The following is a 21,653-nucleotide window of genomic DNA, read 5'->3' on the forward strand; positions in this document are numbered from 1 at the left end:
TGGACCCCCCCACATGTGACCCCATTTTGGAAACTACACCCCTCACGGAATGTAATAAGGGGTGCAGTGAGCATTTACACCCTACTGGCGTTTGACAGATCTTTGGAACAGTGGGCTGTGCAAACAAAAAAATGTTATTTTTCATTTTCACGGACCACTGTTCCAAAAATCTGTCAGACACTTGTGGGGCGTAAATGCTCACTGCACCCCTTATTACATTACGTGAGGGGTGTAGTTTCCAAAATGGGATCACATGTGGGTATTAATTTTTTTGGGTTTATGTCAGAACCGCTGTAAAATCAGCCACCCCTGAGCAAATCACCAATTTAGGCCTCAAATGTACATGGTTCGCTCTCACTCCTGAGCCTTGTTGTGCCCCCGCAGAGCATTTTACGACCACATATGGGGTATTTCCGTACTCAGGAGAAATTGCGTTACAAATTTTGGGGGTCTTTTTTTCCTTTTACCTCTTCTGAAAATAAAAAGTAAAGGGCAACACCAGCATGTTAGTGTAAAAAATTTTTTTTTTACACTAACAGGCTGGTGTAGACTCCAACTTTTCCTTTTCATAAGGGGTAAAAGGAGAAAAAGCCCCCCAAAATTTTTAGTGCAATTTCTCCCGAGTACGGAGATACCCCATATGTGGCCCTAAACTGTTCCCTTGAAATACGACAGGGCTCCAAAGTGAGAGAGCGCCATGCGCATTTGAGGACTAAATTAGGGATTGCATAGGGGTGGACATAGGGGTATTCTACGCCATTGATTCCCAAACAGGGTGCCTCCAGCTGTTACTAAACTCCCAGCATGCCTGGACAGTCAGTGGCTGTCCGGAAATGCTGGGAGTTGTTGTTTTGCAACAGCTGGAGGCTAAGTTTTGGAAACACTGCCGTACAATACGTTTTTCATTCTTATTGGGGGGGGGGGGGGGGACAGTGTAAGGGGGTGTTTATGTAGTGTTTTACTCTTTATTAGGTGTTAGTGTAGTGTAGTGTTTTTAGGGTACAGTCACACTGGCGGGTTACGGTGAGTTTCCCGCTAGGAATTTGCGCTGCGGCAAAAATTTGCCGCAGCTCATACTTGAAGCAGGAAACTTGCTGTAAACCCGCCCGTGTGAATGTACCCTGTACGTTCTCATGGGGGGGGGGGGGAACCTCCAGCTGTTTCAAAACTACAACTCCCAGCATGCACGGTCTGTCAGTACATGCTGGGAGTTGTAGTTTTGAAACAGCTGGAGGCACACTGGTTGGAAAATACTGAGTTAGGTTCTGTTACCTAACTCAGTATTTTCCAACCAGTGTGCCTTCAGCTGTTGCAAAACTACAATTCCCAGAATGACTGATCACAGAAGGGCATGCTGGGAGATGTAGTTATGCAACAGCTGGAGGTACTACAACTCCCAGCATGCCGAGACAGCTGTTTTCTGTGTGGGCATGCTGGAATTTGTAGTTTTGCAACATCTGGAGTTCTACAATTTAGAGACCACTGAACAGTGATCTCCAAACTGTGGACCTCCAGATGTTGCAAAACTACAACTCCCAGCATGCCCAGACAGCAAACAGCTGTGTGGGCATGCTAGGAGTTGTAGTTTTGCAAGATCTAGAGGGCAGTATAGAGATCACTGTGCAGTGGTCTCTAAACTGCAGACCTCCAGCTGTTGCAAAACTACAAATTCCAGCATGCCCACACAGCAAATAGCTGTCTGGGCATGCTGGGAGTTGTAGTTTTGCAACATCTGGAGGGCTACAGTCTAGAGACCACTATAGTGGTTTCAGACTGTAGCCCTCTAGATGTTGCTATGCAACTACTCACCGGCTTCCGTCGCATCCGGGAGCCGTCCTCTTCTGCCGTCCGCCGCCGCAGATCTCCGTCGCCGCAGATCTCCGTCGCCGCCCGCCGATCCCCGTCGCTCCGCTGCCTCCGGAGGGGTAAGTGGACGTCGGCGCCGCTCCTCTTCGTTTTCCATGTTCTGCCCCGCCTATTGTGGGAGGGCAGGACGGGGAAAACAAAAGTAAACCCCTCCGCCCCTGATCTGCTATTGGTGGTCGCATCTAGACCACCAATAGCAGGGATAGGAGGGGTGGCACCCGTGCCACCTCACTCCTATTGCTTTAGGGGGATCGTGGGTGTCTTAGACACCCGCGATCCCCCTTCTATTCCGGGTCACCGGGTCACCATAGACCCGTAATGACCCGGAATCGGCGCAAATTGCAAGTGTGAATTCACTTGCGATTTGCGCCGATCGCCGACATGGGGGGGGGGGGTCTAATGATCCCCTGGGCATTTGCACGGGGTGCCTGCTGATAGATATCAGCAGTCACCCCGACCCGGTCCCCGCCCGGCGCGCGGCGGGGACCGAAATTCCCACGGGCGTATGGATACGTCCTTAAGTACCAGGACGCAAGGGCGTATGGATACGCCCTTCGTCCCCAACAGGTTAAGGACTTTATTTTTGCATTTTCATTTTTTTTTCTCCTCGCCTTCTAAAAGTAATAACACTTTTTTAATATTTTCATCCACAGACTAGTATGAGGGCTTGTTTTTTTGCTTAACCAGTTGTCCTTTGTAATGACATCACTCATTTTACCATAAAATGTATGGCGCAACCAAAAATATACTATTTGTGTGGGGAAATTGAAAAGAAAACCACAATTTTGCTAATTTTGGAAGGTTTCGTTTTCACGCTGTACAATTTACGGTAAAAATTACATGTTTTCTTTTGTGGGTCAGTACGATTAAAATGATTACATAGTTTTTCTATAATTGTTCCGCTTTAAAAAAAAATCTCAAACTTTTTTAATCAAATTAGTATGTTTAAAATCAATCTAATTTGACGACCTATAACTTTCATTTTTCCATATAAGCTGCGGTATGAGGGCTCATTTTTTGCGCTGTGATCTGTACTTTTTATTGATACCACATTTGCGTATATAAAATTTTAATACATTTTTTTTATGTAACTAATAATCACCAACTGACCAACACCAGTGAATAGAGGTGGCTTAAAACATCACTTTTAATATATACTCAATAAAAGTAGTAAGTACAATCAGTGCCGTTCCGTGCATGTACTCAATAATCTTTAATCCAAACTATAACTGCTAAAAGCAAATATAATTATATCCAAGCTAGGAGTGCTATACTGTAATACAAGCACATCCAACCATGAACAAAGTGTGCTACATCAAGGCACAATCTAGCTGATGTGACGAATCACTTGGGGTCACCCAGCAATTAATTACTCCTTCAGTCATCCAATGATGGCGACTGAGTCTCCCAACGCGTTTCTAGCGCCTGTTATGGCGGTGTCATCAGGGGAGATATTGACATAGGAGTCAATTAGAAATATAGACCGTCAGGGTATGTACCAACTGACCGGACTAAGTCAAGGGGCTGCAGCATGTAACCATACACAACACGCGGCAGCCTCTTAGCTATGGTACTTAGATATATAAAACATCAAAATAGGATTTTCTTTTAAAGTAAAAAGACCATATGATTATGTTACTTGAAGTCCAGCACCAACAGAGGCCTTTCCTGTAAAAGAAAAGAGCATATATGTAGACAAGTGGCCATATGAAGCTGATCTTGTTTATAAGTCAGCATTGCATTGCTTACTCAACCACCTCCGATTGGCTGCCCTGCAAAACAAGAGAAACACAACCCCATTCAGTATTCCCTATGTTAAATCCACCTGTAGGGAAGGAATACTCCATATGGAGTGTACTCACTATTGTGTGACTTCAAGAAAGATTACCGGTGGCGCGCACTCCCGCAGTGGCGAAGAGGCCGGCTGACATCCAGCCCAGCGCGCTGCCGGGGAAGCCGGCGTCTGACGTTATATCCTGTGCGACCATTACCTCACGTCCGGCGCATCCGCCCCGCTTCCCAGGGCGACGCGTCCTAGGGCGGTGCTAAGTTATCTGCACTCGCCAGGCGTGTTAACCATTTGTGGTCCATACAGGACGTTCGCTCTCTTTATAACAGGTCAGTAAACTAACTTTGCTGGTATCTCTTAACATAGAACAATGCAATTATCCCGGTTGTCACTGAGGTCTGTCCATATATGAATAAGTAGGTGACAGGATTACTACAGTTCCCAAAAAGTTTGGAAAAAGGGGTTAGGGAGGTTGCATCTTTTCCCCTTAGAAAGGGGAGGGGCAATTGGTTAAGGTGGCGTGTGGGGCAAACCAATTATTCATATAGAGAATTGAAGTAATCAACTGGGTGGAATATATTGAGTGTACCCTAGTGATTTTATATACGTGAGCGGGGGGAATACATGGCCCTTTGTGTAATTGCCACCCTAGTTGGCCCTCTCATCATAGCCCTATGCCTAGGCGGCTTCATCCCTAATGGATGGCCCCGCTCAGGAACCTCCTATACGCCCTAGCACTCCTAACCGCCTATTGGAGGGCTACCTGTAAGACCCACTAGGGAGTGCTGCAGCCCCTTGACTTAGTCCGGTCAGTTGGTACATACCCTGACGGTCTATATTTCTAATTGACTCCTATGTCAATATCTCCCCTGATGACACCGCCATAACAGGCGCTAGAAACGCGTTGGGAGACTCAGTCGCCATCATTGGATGACTGAAGGAGTAATTAATTGCTGGGTGACCCCAAGTGATTCGTCACATCAGCTAGATTGTGCCTTGATGTAGCACACTTTGTTCATGGTTGGATGTGCTTGTATTACAGTATAGCACTCCTAGCTTGGATATAATTAGATTTGCTTTTAGCAGTTATAGTTTGGATTAAAGATTATTGAGTACATGCACGGAACGGCACTGATTGTACTTCCTACTTTTATTGAGTATATATTAAAAGTGATGTTTTAAGCCACCTCTATTCACTGGTGTTGGTCAGTTGGTGATTATTAGTTACATTGATACTTGGCTAAGAGGTTTATTAAATCGGTCGTGTACAGGACCTTATTGGTGTGCAATTTATGTCATAAATTTTTTTTAATATGTCACAAAAAAGCAGCAATTTTGGACCCTTTTTTATTTTTTTTAATTTTTTTTATATATGCTTACCCTACGGGATCAGTAACATTATATTTTGATAGTTAGGACATTTACGCACGCGGCGATACCAAATATGTGTTATTTTAATTTTATTTTTTACACTTTTTGGGGGTAAAATGGGAAAAAGGGACATTTTCCATTTTTATTGGGGGAGGGGATTTTTCGAATTTTATTTATTTATTTATTTTTTTACACTTATGTCCCCATAGGGCAGTGGTTCTCAACCTTTTTGGCGACTGTACCCCAAAGGCTGAAAGCATGTCTGCGGTTATCCCTCGCGTGTAAATTTGCACGGAACTTATACGTGAGGGGTACCCGCAGACAAAAAGTGTGTGCTTACCTTTATACTAATGCAATACTTAATCCCCTTGTGCCATTATTCCCCCCTCCCTCTGATCCCCTTTTGCCATTATTCCCCCCTCCATCTTAATCCCCTTGTGCCATTATTATCCGATATGGCAAAAGGGGCTCAAAGGGAGGGGAGAATTATGGCACAAGGGGGGATAAAGATGGAGGGTGGGGGGGGGGGATAATGGCAAAAGGAAATCAGAGGGAGGGGGGAATAATGGCTAAAGGGGGGATAAAGATGGAGGTGGGAGGGAGGGATAATGGCAAAAGGGGATTAAAATAGAGGGGGTAGTGATAATGGCAAAAGGTGATCAGAGGGAGGGGGGAATAATGGCACAAGGGGAAAAAGATAGAGGGGGGGGGGTAATCATTACCCCCCTCCATCTTAAATGAATCCCCCTGTGCCATAATGCCCCCTCTCTCTGACCCCCTTTTGCCACTATGTCTCTCTCCCCCTCCATCTTAATGCCCTTGTGCCATTATTTCTCTCCCCCCCCCCCCTCCGATCCTCCTGGATCTCCTCTAATCTATCCTCCCTCCCATACACTTAGTTTTTACTTTTCTTTTTACATTACCGCCCCCAGAGTCCCGTTCCTGGAGTCCCGTCGGCGCCGGATAGAAGGGTGACGTCCTCCTGCAACGTCACACATCTCCCCAGCAACCACGCAGCTCCCGTAAAGTAGCCGCGGCCGCAACACTTTACTGAGAGCTGCTGCAGCCATTCCCCGCAATGTGCTGACAAATACTGGCCATTGCATGGCTGGTATTTGTCAGCGCATTGCGTACCCCCGCAAAACCGGTGGCGAACCCCTAAGGGTATGCGTACCACTGGTTGAGAACCCCTGCCATAGGGGACTATTTATAGCAATCATTTGATTGCTAATACAGATCAGTGCTATGCCTAGGGCATTAGTGTTATCGGCGATCGTCTGCTCTATCTCAGACCAGAGCAGTAGATCCCTGGAGACGGACGGAGGCAGGTGAGGGGACCTACGTCCACCATTATGGATGATAGGATCCCCGCGGCAGCACTGCGGGCAATCCGATCATACATTTTGCTGACCGAACTGTTGTAGATGCCATGATCTGTATTAATCATGGCATCTGAGGGGTTAATGACAGACATAAGTGTGATCGCTCAAGTCCACCATTACCGGCTGTTGCATGTGGTGGTGCTCGCGGTCATGTATAGGATGTAAATGTATGTCCTGGTGCGTTAAGTACCGCCCCACCTGGACGTCCTGCGTCGCTAAGGGGTTGATTTTCTTTCTGTATTACAACTGGCGAATGTAACTTGAGTGGATTTTGTACAGGGGGTTAACGATGTAGCCTGCTTGAGAGCTACTGAAAAAAAAACACTGATCACAGATATACAGGGACCTGATCATATGGACAGAGGTGTCTACTGTAGACAGAGCCTATAAGCACACTTTTTTTTTAGAATAGTTGTGTTGAGAAATCCCACCACATGTTGATAGTTTTGCTGCTTTTTTAGGGTCTGCCCTCTTTTTATTCAGTGCATTATTTGCTTTTATTGATGTCACATTTTTTGACTCCTCTAAACCTCTTTTCCCCAGGAATTTTACCAAGACGGAAATGCTCCAGAGCATGTTGGTGTATACAATCTTACTAAGGGAGTCAATAGATTCTGCCTATCAAAACCAGGTAACCCTCATTGCTATAACAGCTGACTCTAGCTTCTCCCTGCACATCTGATACACTTAAATAAAGCTGGGGTATAATGTTCTGGATGAACACTGCCCAAATAGTAATGATGCCCTGCTGCCTTTTCTGCCTGTTCCTTCCTCCACTATCATTTACTGTCTTGGTGCCCCCCCCTCCCCTCTGCAAAACCCACCATTCCTTATATCAGTGGTTTCCAAACAGTGGAACTCCCAGATGTAAAACTACAACTCCCAGCATGCCTGGACAGCTGTTGGCATGCTGGAAGTTGTAGTTTTGTAAAATCTGGAGGTCCACAGTTTAGAGACCACTGCCCTATATTGGGTCCCAGCAGTCAAAACCCCACTGATCTGCTTGTGAGCTGTTGGTATTTATTTTAACCCCTTAAGGACTTAGACCATTTTTGTTTTAACGTTTTTTGTTTTTTCCTCCTCGCCTTCTAAAAAACATAACTCTTTTATATTTTCATCCACAGACTAGTATGAGGGCTTGTTTTTTGTGCGACCAGTTGTCCTTTTGTAATGACATCACTCACTTTACCATAAAATGTATGGCGCAAACCAAAACAATATCTAGAGGAAAGCAGATATTTGGAGGTACTCAATCTATATATTGTCAGAGAACGCTTGCACTGGTGGTATCCTCCTACCACCCAATACTAAAATCTAAAGAAAAAACAAATAAATGGCAGGTTCTCAAGGACTGCTTGTAAATGCTGCCGTAAATGGAAATGAGTGCATGGATGGATGATGTGGGACTATAAATGTCAGTCAGTGATATGTGTCAGATGGATATGTAATGGTGTGAAAATGTGATTAAAAAAAATTAATTAAAAAAGGGGATAGAGAAAAAAAATGCTAGATGTTCAAATTACAAATGTAGTTTATTCTAAAGGGTCAAATACAATTATAACATCCAAAAACAGAGAGGAGGCAGGATCCTTGCATGCCTCCCTGATTAATGAATTAAAATATATATAGATAGATATAGATATATTTCTCTATCGGCTCCATTGGGGGGGACAGACCATGGGGGTATATGCTGCTGTCTCTAGGAGGCTTGACACTATGGCAACAGAAAAGTTGGCTCCTCCCAGCAGGGTATACCCGCCCACAGGCACCTGAGGTAATCCGTTTCAGCTTAGTGTCTATTGTCTAAGGAGGGTAGACACTGGTCTAGGGTTTTACTCAGACCAGGTCTTTTATTTTCCTAGTTAGGGAATGTGTTAGTTCTTTGATTCCTTTTTCTTTTCGTTTTCAGGTGGGGACTCAGGAACTGCGGTTAACTGTTTCCCCATTGCAAGAGGTGGCAGGCATCTTGGGTGTACTGTTAACCCCCTCTCGACAACGGTCAGTGCTTGGGGTTGTACCTCATGGGTCCGGGTCCCCCTACCTCCCTGTTCGCCTCGCTATGAGCTTGGCTTGCTGCAGGTGACAATGCTGACTGAAGACTACATTCTGAAGACTTCATTAGGTAAGTTCTTCAGACTGAGGTAAGTATTTTTTCCCCCTCTTTCTTCCAGGTAGGGACTTTCAGCCTCTGGAGACCCCCTATTTTGGCCCACCTTTGGTACACTGCTTGGATATGGGGCCTGGCTTGAGGGACTTTGTTCCCTCCTGCTTGGGGTCTCTTTATTCATGGGGTGGGGGACAATGTCTCCCCGTTCCATAGCAGTGGTGCGGAACTAACTTTAAAGATGTGAGGGAGAGCTACACTGTCATGGCAGCGCGACTTTAACTTTCACTTTCTGCCGGGCGCGCGGCTCAGCCGGCTGCGTATCGCGTCCGTCATATGTCCCTGTCGGCAGCGTGGAGCTGCTGGCGGGGTGCTCGTCTGCTCCCTCCCCCTGTCATTCGCTCGGGGGCTGGGAGTCCGCCATATGTCCTTGTCGGCAGCGTGGGCTGCTGTCGGGGTGCTCGCCCGCTCCCTCCCCCTGTCATTCGCTCGGGGCTGGGAGCGGGCGCCATTGTCGGCCGCGTATCGAGTCCTCCTTTTCCCTGTCAGCAGCGTACCGCTGCCGGCAGAGTGCTCGCCCGCTCCCTCCCCCTGTCATTCGCTCGGGGCTGGGAGCGGGCGCCATTGTCGGCCGCGTATCGAGTCCTCCTTTTCCCTGTCAGCAGCGTACTGCTGCCGGCGGAGTGCTCGCCCGCTCCCTCCCCCTGTCATTCGCATATGTATTCGCATATGCGCTCGGGGTTAGGAGCGGGCGCCATTATCAGCTGACATGTATTTTGAGCGCGGTTGGGACTTGGCTCCTCCCACCGGCAGTTAGCTAAGAGTTCTGTGGGTTTCTTTCTTTATGGGACGCTGGGTGGGGTTTCTTTCTTTATGGGACGCAATTATAGCCTGGCCATTTTGATTCTCTGGCAGCGGGCCCTTGTCGGGCTCTAGCCCCGCCCACTCTCGGCTGCGGGAATCCTCAGTCTCAAAAAAAAAAAAGTAATAGCGCTTAGACCAGTCCCCTTCTCTGCCAATCAGCGCTAAGCGCGTGCAGAGGTGTCTGAGAGCCAATACACTGTCCTCTCTTCTGCTACTTTGGTCCGCATTGGCTATGCGTCTTTCTCTTCTCTGGGGAACGGTCCCTCCTTCTAGACGGATAGCAGGGGCCCTGGTCACCTATTATTTTTGCAGGGGCCAAAATTCTACAATGCTTGGTTCTGCTGAACCACTTGTTCCCCTGCTATTTCTACCCCTATCCCAGTCTATATCCGACTTGGCTCAGGTGACAGTCTTGGAGTGGTCCACCCTATGCCGGTCCTTCAGAGGGACCCGCTCACCTTCTCTCTATATCACCGCTCTCGCAAGCATGATAGGGGTGTATTCTCTGACTCATCCTGGGTCTCCTGATAGGCACAGGTGCTTCCTTCATAGGACTCGCCCCGTTGCTCCAATTTGTCACAAACGTCGCTCCTTCAGAGGACGCTTTCGTGGTCGCCGCTCTGGCTCTCCAAAACCGCGTACCCGGTCGGTGTCTCCCTCCTCCAGGACTCCGTTCCCACTCACCTGGAGAACTTGTGGACGAGGTTTCCGATTCAGCATCTGACTCAGAGGACTGCACGGATATGGCTGACGCGGTGAACTCATTGGTTTCGGCCATAAGAGACACCTTCTATCTTAACCCCTTGGGGACAGAGCCCATTATGACCCTAAGGACGGGAGCATTTTTTGCAAATCTGATCACTGTCACTTTAAGCATTAATAACTCTGGGATGCTTTTACTTATAAATTTGATTTAGAGATTGTTTTTTCGTGACATATTCTACTTTATGGTAGTGGTAATTTTTTGTCGATACTTGCATCATTTCTTGGTGAAAAATTCCAAAATGTTATGAAAAATTAGAAAATTTTGCATTTTTCAAATTTTGAAGCTCTCTGCTTGTAAGGAAAATAGACATTCCAAATAAATTATATATTGATTCACAAATACAATATGTCTATATATTTGCATCATAAAGTTGACATGTTTTACTTTTGGAAGACATCAGAGGGCTTCAAAGTTCAGCAGCAATTTTCCAATTTTTCACAAAATTTCAAAATCTGAATTTTCAGGGACCAGTTCAGGTTTGAAGTGGATTTGAAGGGCCTTCCTATTAGAAATACCCCACAAATGACCCAATTATAAAAAATGCAACCCTCAAAGTATCCAAAATGACATTCAGTAAGTTCAACCCTTTAGGTGTTTTACAGGAATAGCAGCAAAGTGAAGGAGAAAATTCAAAATCTTCATTTTTTACACTCGCATGTTCTTGTAGACCCAGTTTTTGAATTTTTACAAGTGGTAATAGGAGAAAAAGCCCCCAAAAAATTGTAACCCAATTTCTCTCGAGTAAGGAAATACCTCATATGTGTATGTCAAGTGTTCGGTGGGCGCAGTAGAGGGCTCAGAAGGGAAGGAGCAACAATGGGATTTTGGAAAGTGAATTTTGCTGAAATGGTTTTTAGGGGGCATGTCACATTTAGGAAGCCCCTATGGTGCCAGAACAGCATAAAACCCCACATGGCATACCATTTTGGAGACTACACCCCTCAAGGCGCATAACAAGGGGTCCAGTGAGCCTTAACACCACACAGGTTTGACGACTTTTCGTTAAAATCGGATGTGTAAATGAAAAAAAAAATGTTTTCACTAAAGTGCAGTTTCTTCCCCAAATTTACCATTTTTACAAAGGGTTATGGGAGAGAATGCCCCCCAAAATTTGTAACCCCATCTCTTCTGAGTATGGAAATACCCCATGTTAGGACGTAAAATGCTCTGCGGGCGAACTACAATGCTCAGAAGAGAAGGAGCGCCATTGAGCTTTTGGAAAGAGAATTTGTTTGGAATGGTAGTCAGGGGCCATGTGCGTTTACAAAGCCCCCTGTGGTGCCAGAACAGTGGACCCCCCCCCACGTGACCCCATTTTGGAAACTACACCCCTCACAGAATTTAATAAGGGGTGCAGTGAGTATTTACACACCACTGGCGTTTGACAGATCTTTGGAACAGTGGACTGTGCAAATGAAAAATTAAACCTTCAGTTAGGTTCTGTTACCTAACTCAGTATTTTCCAACCAGTGTGCCTCCAGCTGTTGCAAAGCTACAACTCCCAGCATGTACTGACATACCGTGCCTGCTGGGAGTTGTACTTTTGCAACAGCTGGAGGCACACTGGTTGGAAAACCTTCAGTTAGGTTCTATTACCTAACTCAGAATTTTCCAACCAGTGTGCCTCCAGCTGTTGCAAAACTACAACACCCAGCATTTACTAATCGCCGAAGGGCATGCTGGGAGATGTAGTTATGCAACAGCTGTAGGTTACGCAACTACAACTCCCAGCATGGTGAGACAGCTGTTTGCTGTTTGGGCATGCTGGGATTTGCAGTCTTGCAACATCTGGAGGACTACAGTTTATAGACCACTGCCCAGTGATCTCCAAACTGTGACCCTTTTTTTGTTTTTTCCGAAAGGTCGTCGTACAGGACAACCTGCTTCTATGGCAACCATTTTTCAGTGGATCCGGTCTGCTATTTTGGAAGCTTTCCGCTACAAGGGGAAGATCCCTCCCTTCAGGGTTTTGGCTCATTCCACCCATTTTTCGGGGTATCCTGGGCACTCCGCTATGTTCTGTAAAGCGTCCACGGGGTCGTCTTTGCACACTATCACAAGGTCCTACGAGATTCCTACCTTTGCATCAGCTGATGCTCCTCTGGGCCGTAAGGTGTTGCAGGCGGCGGTGGTCCAGCCGTCCACCTAACTGATTTCCTTACCCACCCAAGGGACGGCTTTGGTACATCCCATGGTCTGTGTCCCCCAATGGAGCCGATAGAGAAAAGGAGATTTTTATGCTTACCGTAAAATCTCTTTCTCGAAGGATCCATTGGGGGACACAGCTCCCACCCTTTTTCTGGTGTTCATATTTCAGTCATCTGTCCGAGTGTGTGTTCAGTTACCTTTTTCTTCTGGTTGCTCGGACAGTTTGTGGTTTTTCTCTTCTCCCATTGCTCTGGGACTAAAACTGATTACCTCAGGTGCCTGTGGGCGGGTATACCCTGCTAGGAGGAGCCGACTTTTCTGTTGCCATAGTGTCAAGCCTCCTAGAGACAGCAGCATATGCCCCCTTGGTCTGTGTCCCCCAATGGATCCTTCAAGAAAGAGATTTTATGGTAAGCATAAAAATCTCCTTATATCTATCAAATAGAGTAGTAGTTATAACAGTTGCTGCACCACTAAGTAACCACTGTCTATTGGTATGAACCACATTGAGGTAGAGGTATTGGAGTGCTGTCCATTTTCAAACGCTGCAGTCCCCCAATATTCGTCCCACTGTGCCGGTACAATGGTTTGTAGCTCAAAGTCACTCATAGTGAGCGCTGTTTAGACTGGGTGGCTTTGACAGCAGCACAGCCTGGGACCACATCCGTGGCTTGGGAGTATCAATTAGTAATTAGCTGTAATATTAATGGCTCGGCGACAGCAACAGAATGAATGAATCGCTGGTACTATGTACCGCTTACCCGTTCTGACAAAGGTCTCGGGTGAGTGTACTGTGCTGTTCTGATGTTCGTCGGCTTCGTCCTGGTGTAGGTGACAGAGTCTGCCTGCCGACAGACAGGTCACCCTCGGTGGAGATGCCGGTTTCCAGAGTGGTGTCCACGGTAACTCGTAGGAGCGCACACTCTAGTGATGGAAGCAGCTTCTTTTGATGACAGCGTAACTTGCCGGTATTCGGGTCGTCTATCCAGTAGTTGTGTAGTGGTCTTTTTGGGTAATTGAAGCAGATACCCAGTTTCGAGCCGTTAATATTGCTGCAAATTACGAAATTGATACTCCCAAGCCACGGATGTGGTCCCAGGCTGTGCTGCTGTCACAGCCGCCCAGCCTAAACAGCACACACTATCAGACTGTGAGCTACAAACCATTGTACCGGCACCGGGGGGCGAAAATTGGGGGACTTCAGCACTTGAAAACGGACAACGCTCCAATACCTCTACCTCAAGCTGGTTCATACCAATAGACAGTGGTTACTTAGTGGTGCAGCAACTGTTATAATTTCACTACTACTTGATTTCATATATATCTTTTAATTCATTAATCAGGGAGGCATGCAAGGATCCTGCATTCTCTGTTTTTGTATGTTATAATTGTATTTGTCCATTTAGAATAAACTACATTTGTACCTTGGACATCTAGAATCTTTTTTCTCTATTTCCCCCCCCCCCCCCCTTTTTTTTTTCTCAGCTAACACGACCATTTTTTCTTTTTTTTCCCCATTTTTTCTTTTTTTTCCCCATTTTTTCTTTTTTCCCTCCATTTTTCCTTTCACATTCATGACCACCTAACTTTTCATTCAACCATCAGATGCAATCAGTATCTAATTCTCAACCACCTCACACTCACACGTTTGCCTCAAGTGAATACATATATTCCACCATCTCCTCTGCTAACACAATCATTTATTTTTTATTAATTTAATTTTCACACCATTACATATCACTGACTGACATCTATAGTCCCACATCATCCATCCATGCACTCATTACCATTCACGGCGGCATTTACAAGCAGTCCTTGAGAACTAGCAACCAATAAAATACTATTTGTGTGGGGAAATTTATAAGAAAACCGCAATTTTGCAGCTTTTGGAAGGTTTTGTTTTCATGCTGTATGCTTTACGGTAAAATAGACATGTTTTCTTCTGTGGGTCAATACGATTAAAATGATCCCCATGATTAGCTACTTTTCTATTATTGTACTGCTTAAAAAAAAAATCGCTAACTTTTTAACCAAATTAGTGCATTTAAAATCCCTCTATTTTGCTCACCTATAACTTTTTCATTTTTCCGTATGAGGGCCCATTTTTTTGTGCTGTGATCTGTACCTTTTTTATACCACATTTGCATATATAAAACTTTTTTAATACATTTTTTTGTCACATTTTTTTTTTATAAAATAAAAAAAAGCAGCATTTTTTTTTTTAACGTTCACTCTGTTCACCGTACGGTATAATGGTTAATTATACCGTACGGTGAACAGAGTGAACGTTAAAAAAAAATAAATAAATGCTGCTTAACGACGAAGGACATAAACGTATGTCCTGGTGACGTGGTACTTAATGCACCAGGACATACATTTACGTCCTAAGCATAACCCCGGGTATCGGAGCGATGCCCGGATCATGCGCGGCAGGTCCCGGCTGTTGATCGCAGCCAGGGACCTGCCGGTAATGGCGGACACCCGCGATCCCGCGGATGTCCGCCATTAACCCCTCAGATGCTGTGATCAATACAGATCACAGTATCTGCAGCATCGCGGTCACTTAAATGGATGATCGCATCGCCCGCAGCGCTGCCGCGGCGATCCAATCATCCAGCACGGCAGACGGAAGTCCCCTCACCTGCCTCCGCTGCCTTCCGGGAGTCTTCTCCTCTGATCTGCCTTCCCACAGACCAGAGCAGAAGATCACCGATAACCCTGATCAGTGCTATGTCCTATACATCGAATGATTGCTATAAATAGTCCCCTATGGGGACTATTAAAGTATAAAAAAATTAAGTAAAAAAAAATGTGAAAAACCCCCCTCCCCCAATAAAAACGTAAATTGTCCCATTTTCCCTATTCCACCCCCAAAAAGTGTTAAAAAAATATTTTATATACATATTTAGTATTGTGGCGTGCATAAATATCTGAACTATTAACATAAAATGTTAATGATACCGTACGATGAACGGCGTGAATGTAAAAAAAAGGGCCAAAATAGCTGCTTTTTTTATAACATTTTATTCCCAAAAAAATTAATAAAAAATGTATTATAAGTTTTATATAAGCAAATATGGTATCAATAAAAAGAACAGATCACAGCGCAAAAAATGAGCCCCCATACCGCCGCTTATACGGAAAAATGAAAAAGTTATGGGTCTTCAAAATAGGGGGATCTTAAACCTACTAATTTGGTTAAAAAGTTTGTGATTTTTTTTAAGCGCAACTGTAATAGAGAAGTATGTTATCATGGGTATCATTTTAATCGTATTGACCCAAAGAATAAAGAACACATGTCATTTTTACCATAAATTGTACGGCGTGAAAACGAAACCTTCCAAAATTATCAAAATTGCGTTTTTCTTTTTAATTTCCCCACACACATAGTATTTTTTTGGTTGCGCCATACATTTTATGGTAAAGTGAGTGATGACATTACAACGGACAACTGGTCGTGCAAAAAACAAGCCCTCATACTAGTCTGTGGATGAAAATATAAAAGAGTTATGATTTTTTAAAGGCGAGGAGGAAAAATCGAAAACGTAAAAATAAAATTGTATGCGTCCTTAAGGCCCAAATGGGCTGCGTCCTTAAGGGGTTAACCTTATATTTTAATAGTTTGGTTTAAATTATTTTTATTGGATTGTTTTGAGAAATTTACAACAAAGGAAAGATTGGCCAAAGAAAACAATGTGGCCAAGGAACAATACATAACAAATATAACACAGTTATATAAATATTACTAAAGCAACCACTCAGCTGTATGTAGAAATATTAATTTGCAGAATCAGGTCTTTGGATGTTGCGGATATTATAGACATATCCGGTAGATCATTATAGGTCATCTTGAAAAGTAAAAACGTCACATAAACAGTTTTAAAGTATTTTATAGTCATACCTATAACTCTGCAGTGAAGAATAGGATTTTTCATGACTAGATCCCGTAGTCCTCCCCTCTCTCGTCACAGGAAGACTTACCGGAAATATGTGCAAAGTGTGACACCCAGTAATCATAAGCAGTAATGGGTAGTTAGAGTAGTACCATTTAATAATATAGGATGAACATCATTTAATGGAATGGATCCTAGAACAGCATGACATCTAATAAAACCGTGATATTTTAATAGTTTGGATATTTACGCACGCGGCAATACCAAATGTTTATTTTAAAAAAAATTACTTTTTGGGGGTAAAATAGGGGGGGGGGAAAAGGGCCGATTTACATTTTTATTAGGGGAGGGGATTTTTCATAATTTAAGTTTTATTTTTCACTTTTTGTTACTTTTGTTTTTACACTTTAATAGTCCCCATTTATAGCAATCCTTTGATTGCCAATACTGTTCAGTGCCATGCATAGGGCATGGCACTGATCAGTGTTATCTCCTATTTGGTTTGCTCGATCTCGGACCAGCGCAGAAGACTGCTCCGATGCTCACGGTCATGTACAGGACGTAAATGTACATCCCGGTGCGTTAAGTACCACCACATCAGGACGTACATTTATGTCCTGCGTCGTTAGGGGGTTAAAGGAGAAGTCTCATGCTAAATATTACTGAGAAATATATCACATATCTTCAGGAATACTAAAAAACATATCCCCTATCCGCAGGATTAGTTTTAGTTCGCGGGGGTCTGACCGATGGGGCCCCTTGAAGTCTTCGGCCATAAGCAGGGGCCACCGCGCCCCCTCCATGTAGCTCTATGGGATAGCTGTTTGGCAATCTTTGGCTCTCCCATAGAGCTATATGGAGGGGGCGCGGCAGCCCCCACTGCTGGTGGGGTCGTGACTGGCCCTGCTGGGGGATAGCCGGGCCAGCACCCCCTGTGATCTAAAAATATTTAGCATGATAGGGTGGGGGATAAGATGTGTGATCACGGGGGTCAGGGTCACGGGGCCCCCCCCCTGTGATCTCATTGCAGGTTCCCGCGGTGGGAGATGTGACGTCATGCCACACCTCTTCCATTCCCCCAGCTGCAGGACCCACGCGTTTAGAAATCTTCTTCCCAATCCTTTTGGATTGGGGATAAGATGTCTAGGGGCAAAGTTGTCTTTTCTCCTGATTCCCTCCTGCATACAGCTGTTGATATACCCTCTTTTATTTATATTGTTTCCAGGTGTTTACAAAGTCACCCCGAGATCCTGCCATCGCTTCGAACACGCTTATTACACATATGATACGTAAGCAGTTTCTTTAACAAATGTTAGATTTTGTGAGGTGTAATGTCAGCAAATATTACCCTGCTAGATTCTTGATCCTGGGTTTGGGAATGTAACATTGTAATGTAACAGTATTTTAGTAGGCAATGGTGAAGAGCTTTTTACGAAGAAATATAGTAGAAAATATTATGTGTATGTGTATATATATATATATATATATATATATATATATATATATATATATATGTATGTATGATATTAATTTATTTATATTTGTCTCTGCAATCTTTGTATTTAACAGGTCCTCCCCTAGTATCCTTACCCTGACAGCAGTTCGACATCACGTCCATGGGACGATAACAGCTGATAAACTAATGGATGTGACCGTCACTATTAAGTAAGAGAGAGAACAATTGCAGGCTATGTATGTATACTGTGTTATAAATAAAAAAAAATAGTGGTCAAATTAACCCCTTAATGAATCGGCCTATTTTGGCCTTACGGATGTGCCTAAGCACTATAAAATAATTTTGTTCCCCCCCCCCCCCCCCCCCCCCAGCAACTTAGCTCTGTTGAGGCTTATAGTTTGCAGGATCAGTTAATACATCTTGGTTGCTATTAAAGGATGCATACAACTTTATGATCATCACAAATTTTTGGTGCGGAAAAGGAAATAAGAAAAAAAAGAACAAAATACTGTCTTTTTTTTTTTTTTTTTTTTTGTGGGGCTTTTTTTTCTTTATTTTATTTTTTTTCTTTTTACATGGAAAAATTAGATCCGCTCATTTCATGTGAAGCCATATCAAATTATTATTATTTTTTTCTTTTATAGTATTTTGATTGATTCTGCAATACTTCTGTATTGCAGTGTATTATGCCTCTCAATGTAATGCTGACAAGCTACTTCTGGCAGGGCCTAATAAATGTGCAGAGCTGCCAAGACAACCCATTAGCAAACCGCGATTTCATTTAGTGGAGGGTGCAAATCGGTTTATATAGGAAGACCCCGCTCCACCACACCAAAGTAATATACTGACCTGCTGAGTTGTTACTGTAGTTATTATAGTAGAGTAGGCCTTGTACAGTCATGGCCGTAAATGTTGGCTTCCATGAAAATGAAGTATTTATCACAGAAAAGGATTGCAGTAACACATGTTTTGCTATACAAATGTTTATTCCCTGTGTGTGTATTGGAACGAAGTCAAAAAAGGAGGAAAAGAAGCAGATTGGACATAATGTCACACCAAACTCCAAAAATGGGCTGGACAAAATTATAAGATTGTTTCAAGCATGTGATGCTCCTTTAACCTCCCCTGGGGCAAGTAACAGGTGTGGGCAATATAAAATTCACACCTGAAAGCAGATTAAAAAGAAGAGAAGTTCACTTAGTCTTTGCATTAGTGTGGCACACTAAGCATGGACAACAGAAAGAGGAGTAGGGAACTGTCTGAGGACTTGAGAACCAAAATTGTGGAAAAATATCAACAATCTCAAGGTTACAAGTCCATCTTCAGAGATCTAGGTTTGCCTTTGTCCACAGTGCTAAACATTATCAAGAAGTTTGCAACCCATGTCACTGTGCTAATCTCCCTGGGTGTGGACGGAAGAGAAAAATTGATGAAAGGTGCCAATGCAGGATAGTCCGGATGGTGGGTAAGCAGCCCCAAACAAGTTCCAAAGATATTCAAGCTGTCCTACAGGCTCAGGGAGCATCAGTGACAGCGCGAACTATCCGTCAACATTTAAATCAAATGAAACGCTATGGCAGGAGACCCAGGAGGACCCCACTGCTGACACAGACATAAGAAAGCAAGACTACATTTTGCCAAAATTAACTTGAGTAAGCCAAAATCCTTCTGGGAAAGTCTTGTGGACAGATGAGACCAATAGAGAGCTTTTTGGTAAACCACATCGTTCTACTGTTTACCGAAAACGGAATGAGGCCCTAAAGAAAAGAACACAGTACCTACAGTGAAATATGGTGCAGGTTCAATAATGTTTTGGGGTTGTTTTGCTGCCTCTGGCACTGGGTGCCTTGAATGTGTGCAAGGCATCATGAAATCTGAGGATTACCAACGGATTTTGGGTCGCACTGTACAGCCCAGTGTCAGAAAGCTGGGTCTGCGTCCGAGATCTTGGGTCTTCCAGCAGGACAATGACCCCAAACATACGTCAAAAAGCACCCAGAAATGGATAGCAACAAAGCACTGGAGAGTTCTGAAGTGGTCATCAATGAGTCCAGATCTAAATCCCATTGAACACCTGTGGAGAGATCTTAAAGGGGTTATCCTGGGAAAAAATGTTTTTTATATATCACCTGGCTCCAGAAAGTTAAACAGATTTGTAAATTACTTCTATTAAAAATCTTAATCCTTTCAGTACTTATGAACTGCTGAAGTTGAGTTGTTCTTTTCTGTCTAAGTGCTCTCTGATGACACATGTCTCGGGAACTGTCCAGAGTAGAAGCAAATCCCCATAGCAAACCTTTTCTACTCTGCATTTCCCGAGACAGAGATGTCAGCAGAGAGCACTGTTGCCAGACAGAAAAGAACAACTCAACTTCAGTAGCTTATAATTATTGGAAGGATTAAGATTTACAAATCTGTTTAACTTTCTGGAATACCCCTTTAAATTTGCTGTTGGGAAAAGGTGCCCTTCCAATAAGAGAGACCTGGAGCAGTTTGCAAAGGAGGAGTGGTCCAACATTCCGGCTGAGAGGTGTAAGAAGCTTATTGATGGTCATGGGAAGCGACTGGTTTCAGTTTATTTTTTCCAAAGGGTGTGCAACCAAATATTAAGTTAAGGGTGCCAATAATTTTGTCCAGCCCATTTTTGGAGTTTGGTGTGACATTATGTCCAATTTGCTTTTTTTCCTTGCTTTTTTGGTTTAGTTCCAGTGCACACAAAAGGAATAAACAGGTGTTTAGCAAAATGTGTTACTGCAATCCTTTTCTGTGAGAAATATTTCAGTTTCTTGAAAAATTTCAGGGGTGCCAACATTTAGTGCCATGACTGTATATGATGGCTGCTGCACTCTGACCAAAATCAAACTCCTGGAAGAAGCTGATACAAAATGGCGGAAACACAAACAAAAAATGGTCTGGGAGGCGCTGCTCGTATCTTGGACACAAAAAGGACCTGGGCTAGCAGAGGACAACATATATTTAATCTTTTGCTTTTTACAGTAGGGACAACATGTTTCGGCACTAACTCGTGCCTTCCTCACGTCTACCAAGAGTTCTCCCCAGAGTGTCTGAGACCGCGGCAGCACAGCATTAACACAGGATCTCCATACCAGCACCCCAGTCTGTCTGAGGAAGGCACGAGTTAATGCCGAAACGCGTCGTCCCTATGGGTCCTATTTGTGTCAAAGATACGAGCAGTGCCTCCCAGACCATTTTTTGCTTGTGTTTCCAACATGGACAGAGGTGTCAGCAGACAGCACTGCAGTAAGACAAGAAATAACTACGCAACTACAAGTGGAGCATACAGCAGCTGATAAGTAGTGGAAGGATTAATATTTTTAAATAGAAGTAATTTACAAATCTGTATAACTTTCTGGTACTGGTTGATTTGAAAAAAAAAAATTCCTCCGGAGTACCCCTTCAACCACTTAAGGACCAAGGGCGTACAGGTACACCCTGACGTCCTGGTACTTAAGGACCAAGGGCACACCTGTATGCCCGTGGGAATTCCGGTCCCCGCCGCTCGCCGGGTGGGGATCAGACCAAGATTCCTGTGGAAATCATTCAGCAAGCACCCCATGCAAAGCTCTGGAGGGGTCCTGAGACCCCCGCATGTCTGCGATCGCCGCAATCGATGATTTGCGGCGATTCCGGGTCAATCGGGTCACCAGTGACCCGGACAAAAAGGGTGATTGGTGCAGTCAGAGTTGGCACCAATCACCCTTGCCCAGCAGGAGTGAGGTGGCACCGGTGCCACCTTACGATCGGCGTGGTTAGTTGGCCGGACTGGCCGACCAAACACCTGTCCTGCTGGGAGGCATCAGCGGGTGATCGGCGGTGGAGGGAGGGGGTAATCAGTGGTGGGAGGGTGTGGGGAGGCTTAACAGGGGTCCGGTGTGACCACAGTCCCGAGCAGTGGCGGTGGTCTCCTGAGATGGCGATCCTGGCATTTTGTGGCGGAGGGATCCAACAGCAGGAGGTGAGCGCTCTCATGGTGCCAGAACAGTGGACCCCCCC

At 44.5% G+C, this 21,653-nt stretch overlaps 1 protein-coding gene across 1 annotated transcript in view; it reads left to right on the plus strand.

Moving 5' to 3' along the window:
- Positions 1-21,653, plus strand: part of LOC130285506 (BOS complex subunit NOMO3-like) — a 105,941-nt gene that overhangs the window by 50,426 nt on the left and 33,862 nt on the right. The window contains exons 16-18 of the mRNA XM_056536985.1: positions 6,952-7,039; positions 17,409-17,472; positions 17,753-17,848. Of these exons, the coding sequence (XP_056392960.1) occupies positions 6,952-7,039; positions 17,409-17,472; positions 17,753-17,848 (248 nt within the window). The remainder of the gene's footprint in view (positions 1-6,951; positions 7,040-17,408; positions 17,473-17,752; positions 17,849-21,653) is intronic.

The sequence above is a fragment of the Hyla sarda genome, chromosome 8 (genome assembly GCF_029499605.1).
Source record: "Hyla sarda isolate aHylSar1 chromosome 8, aHylSar1.hap1, whole genome shotgun sequence".
NCBI classification, from domain to species: Eukaryota; Metazoa; Chordata; class Amphibia; order Anura; family Hylidae; genus Hyla; species Hyla sarda.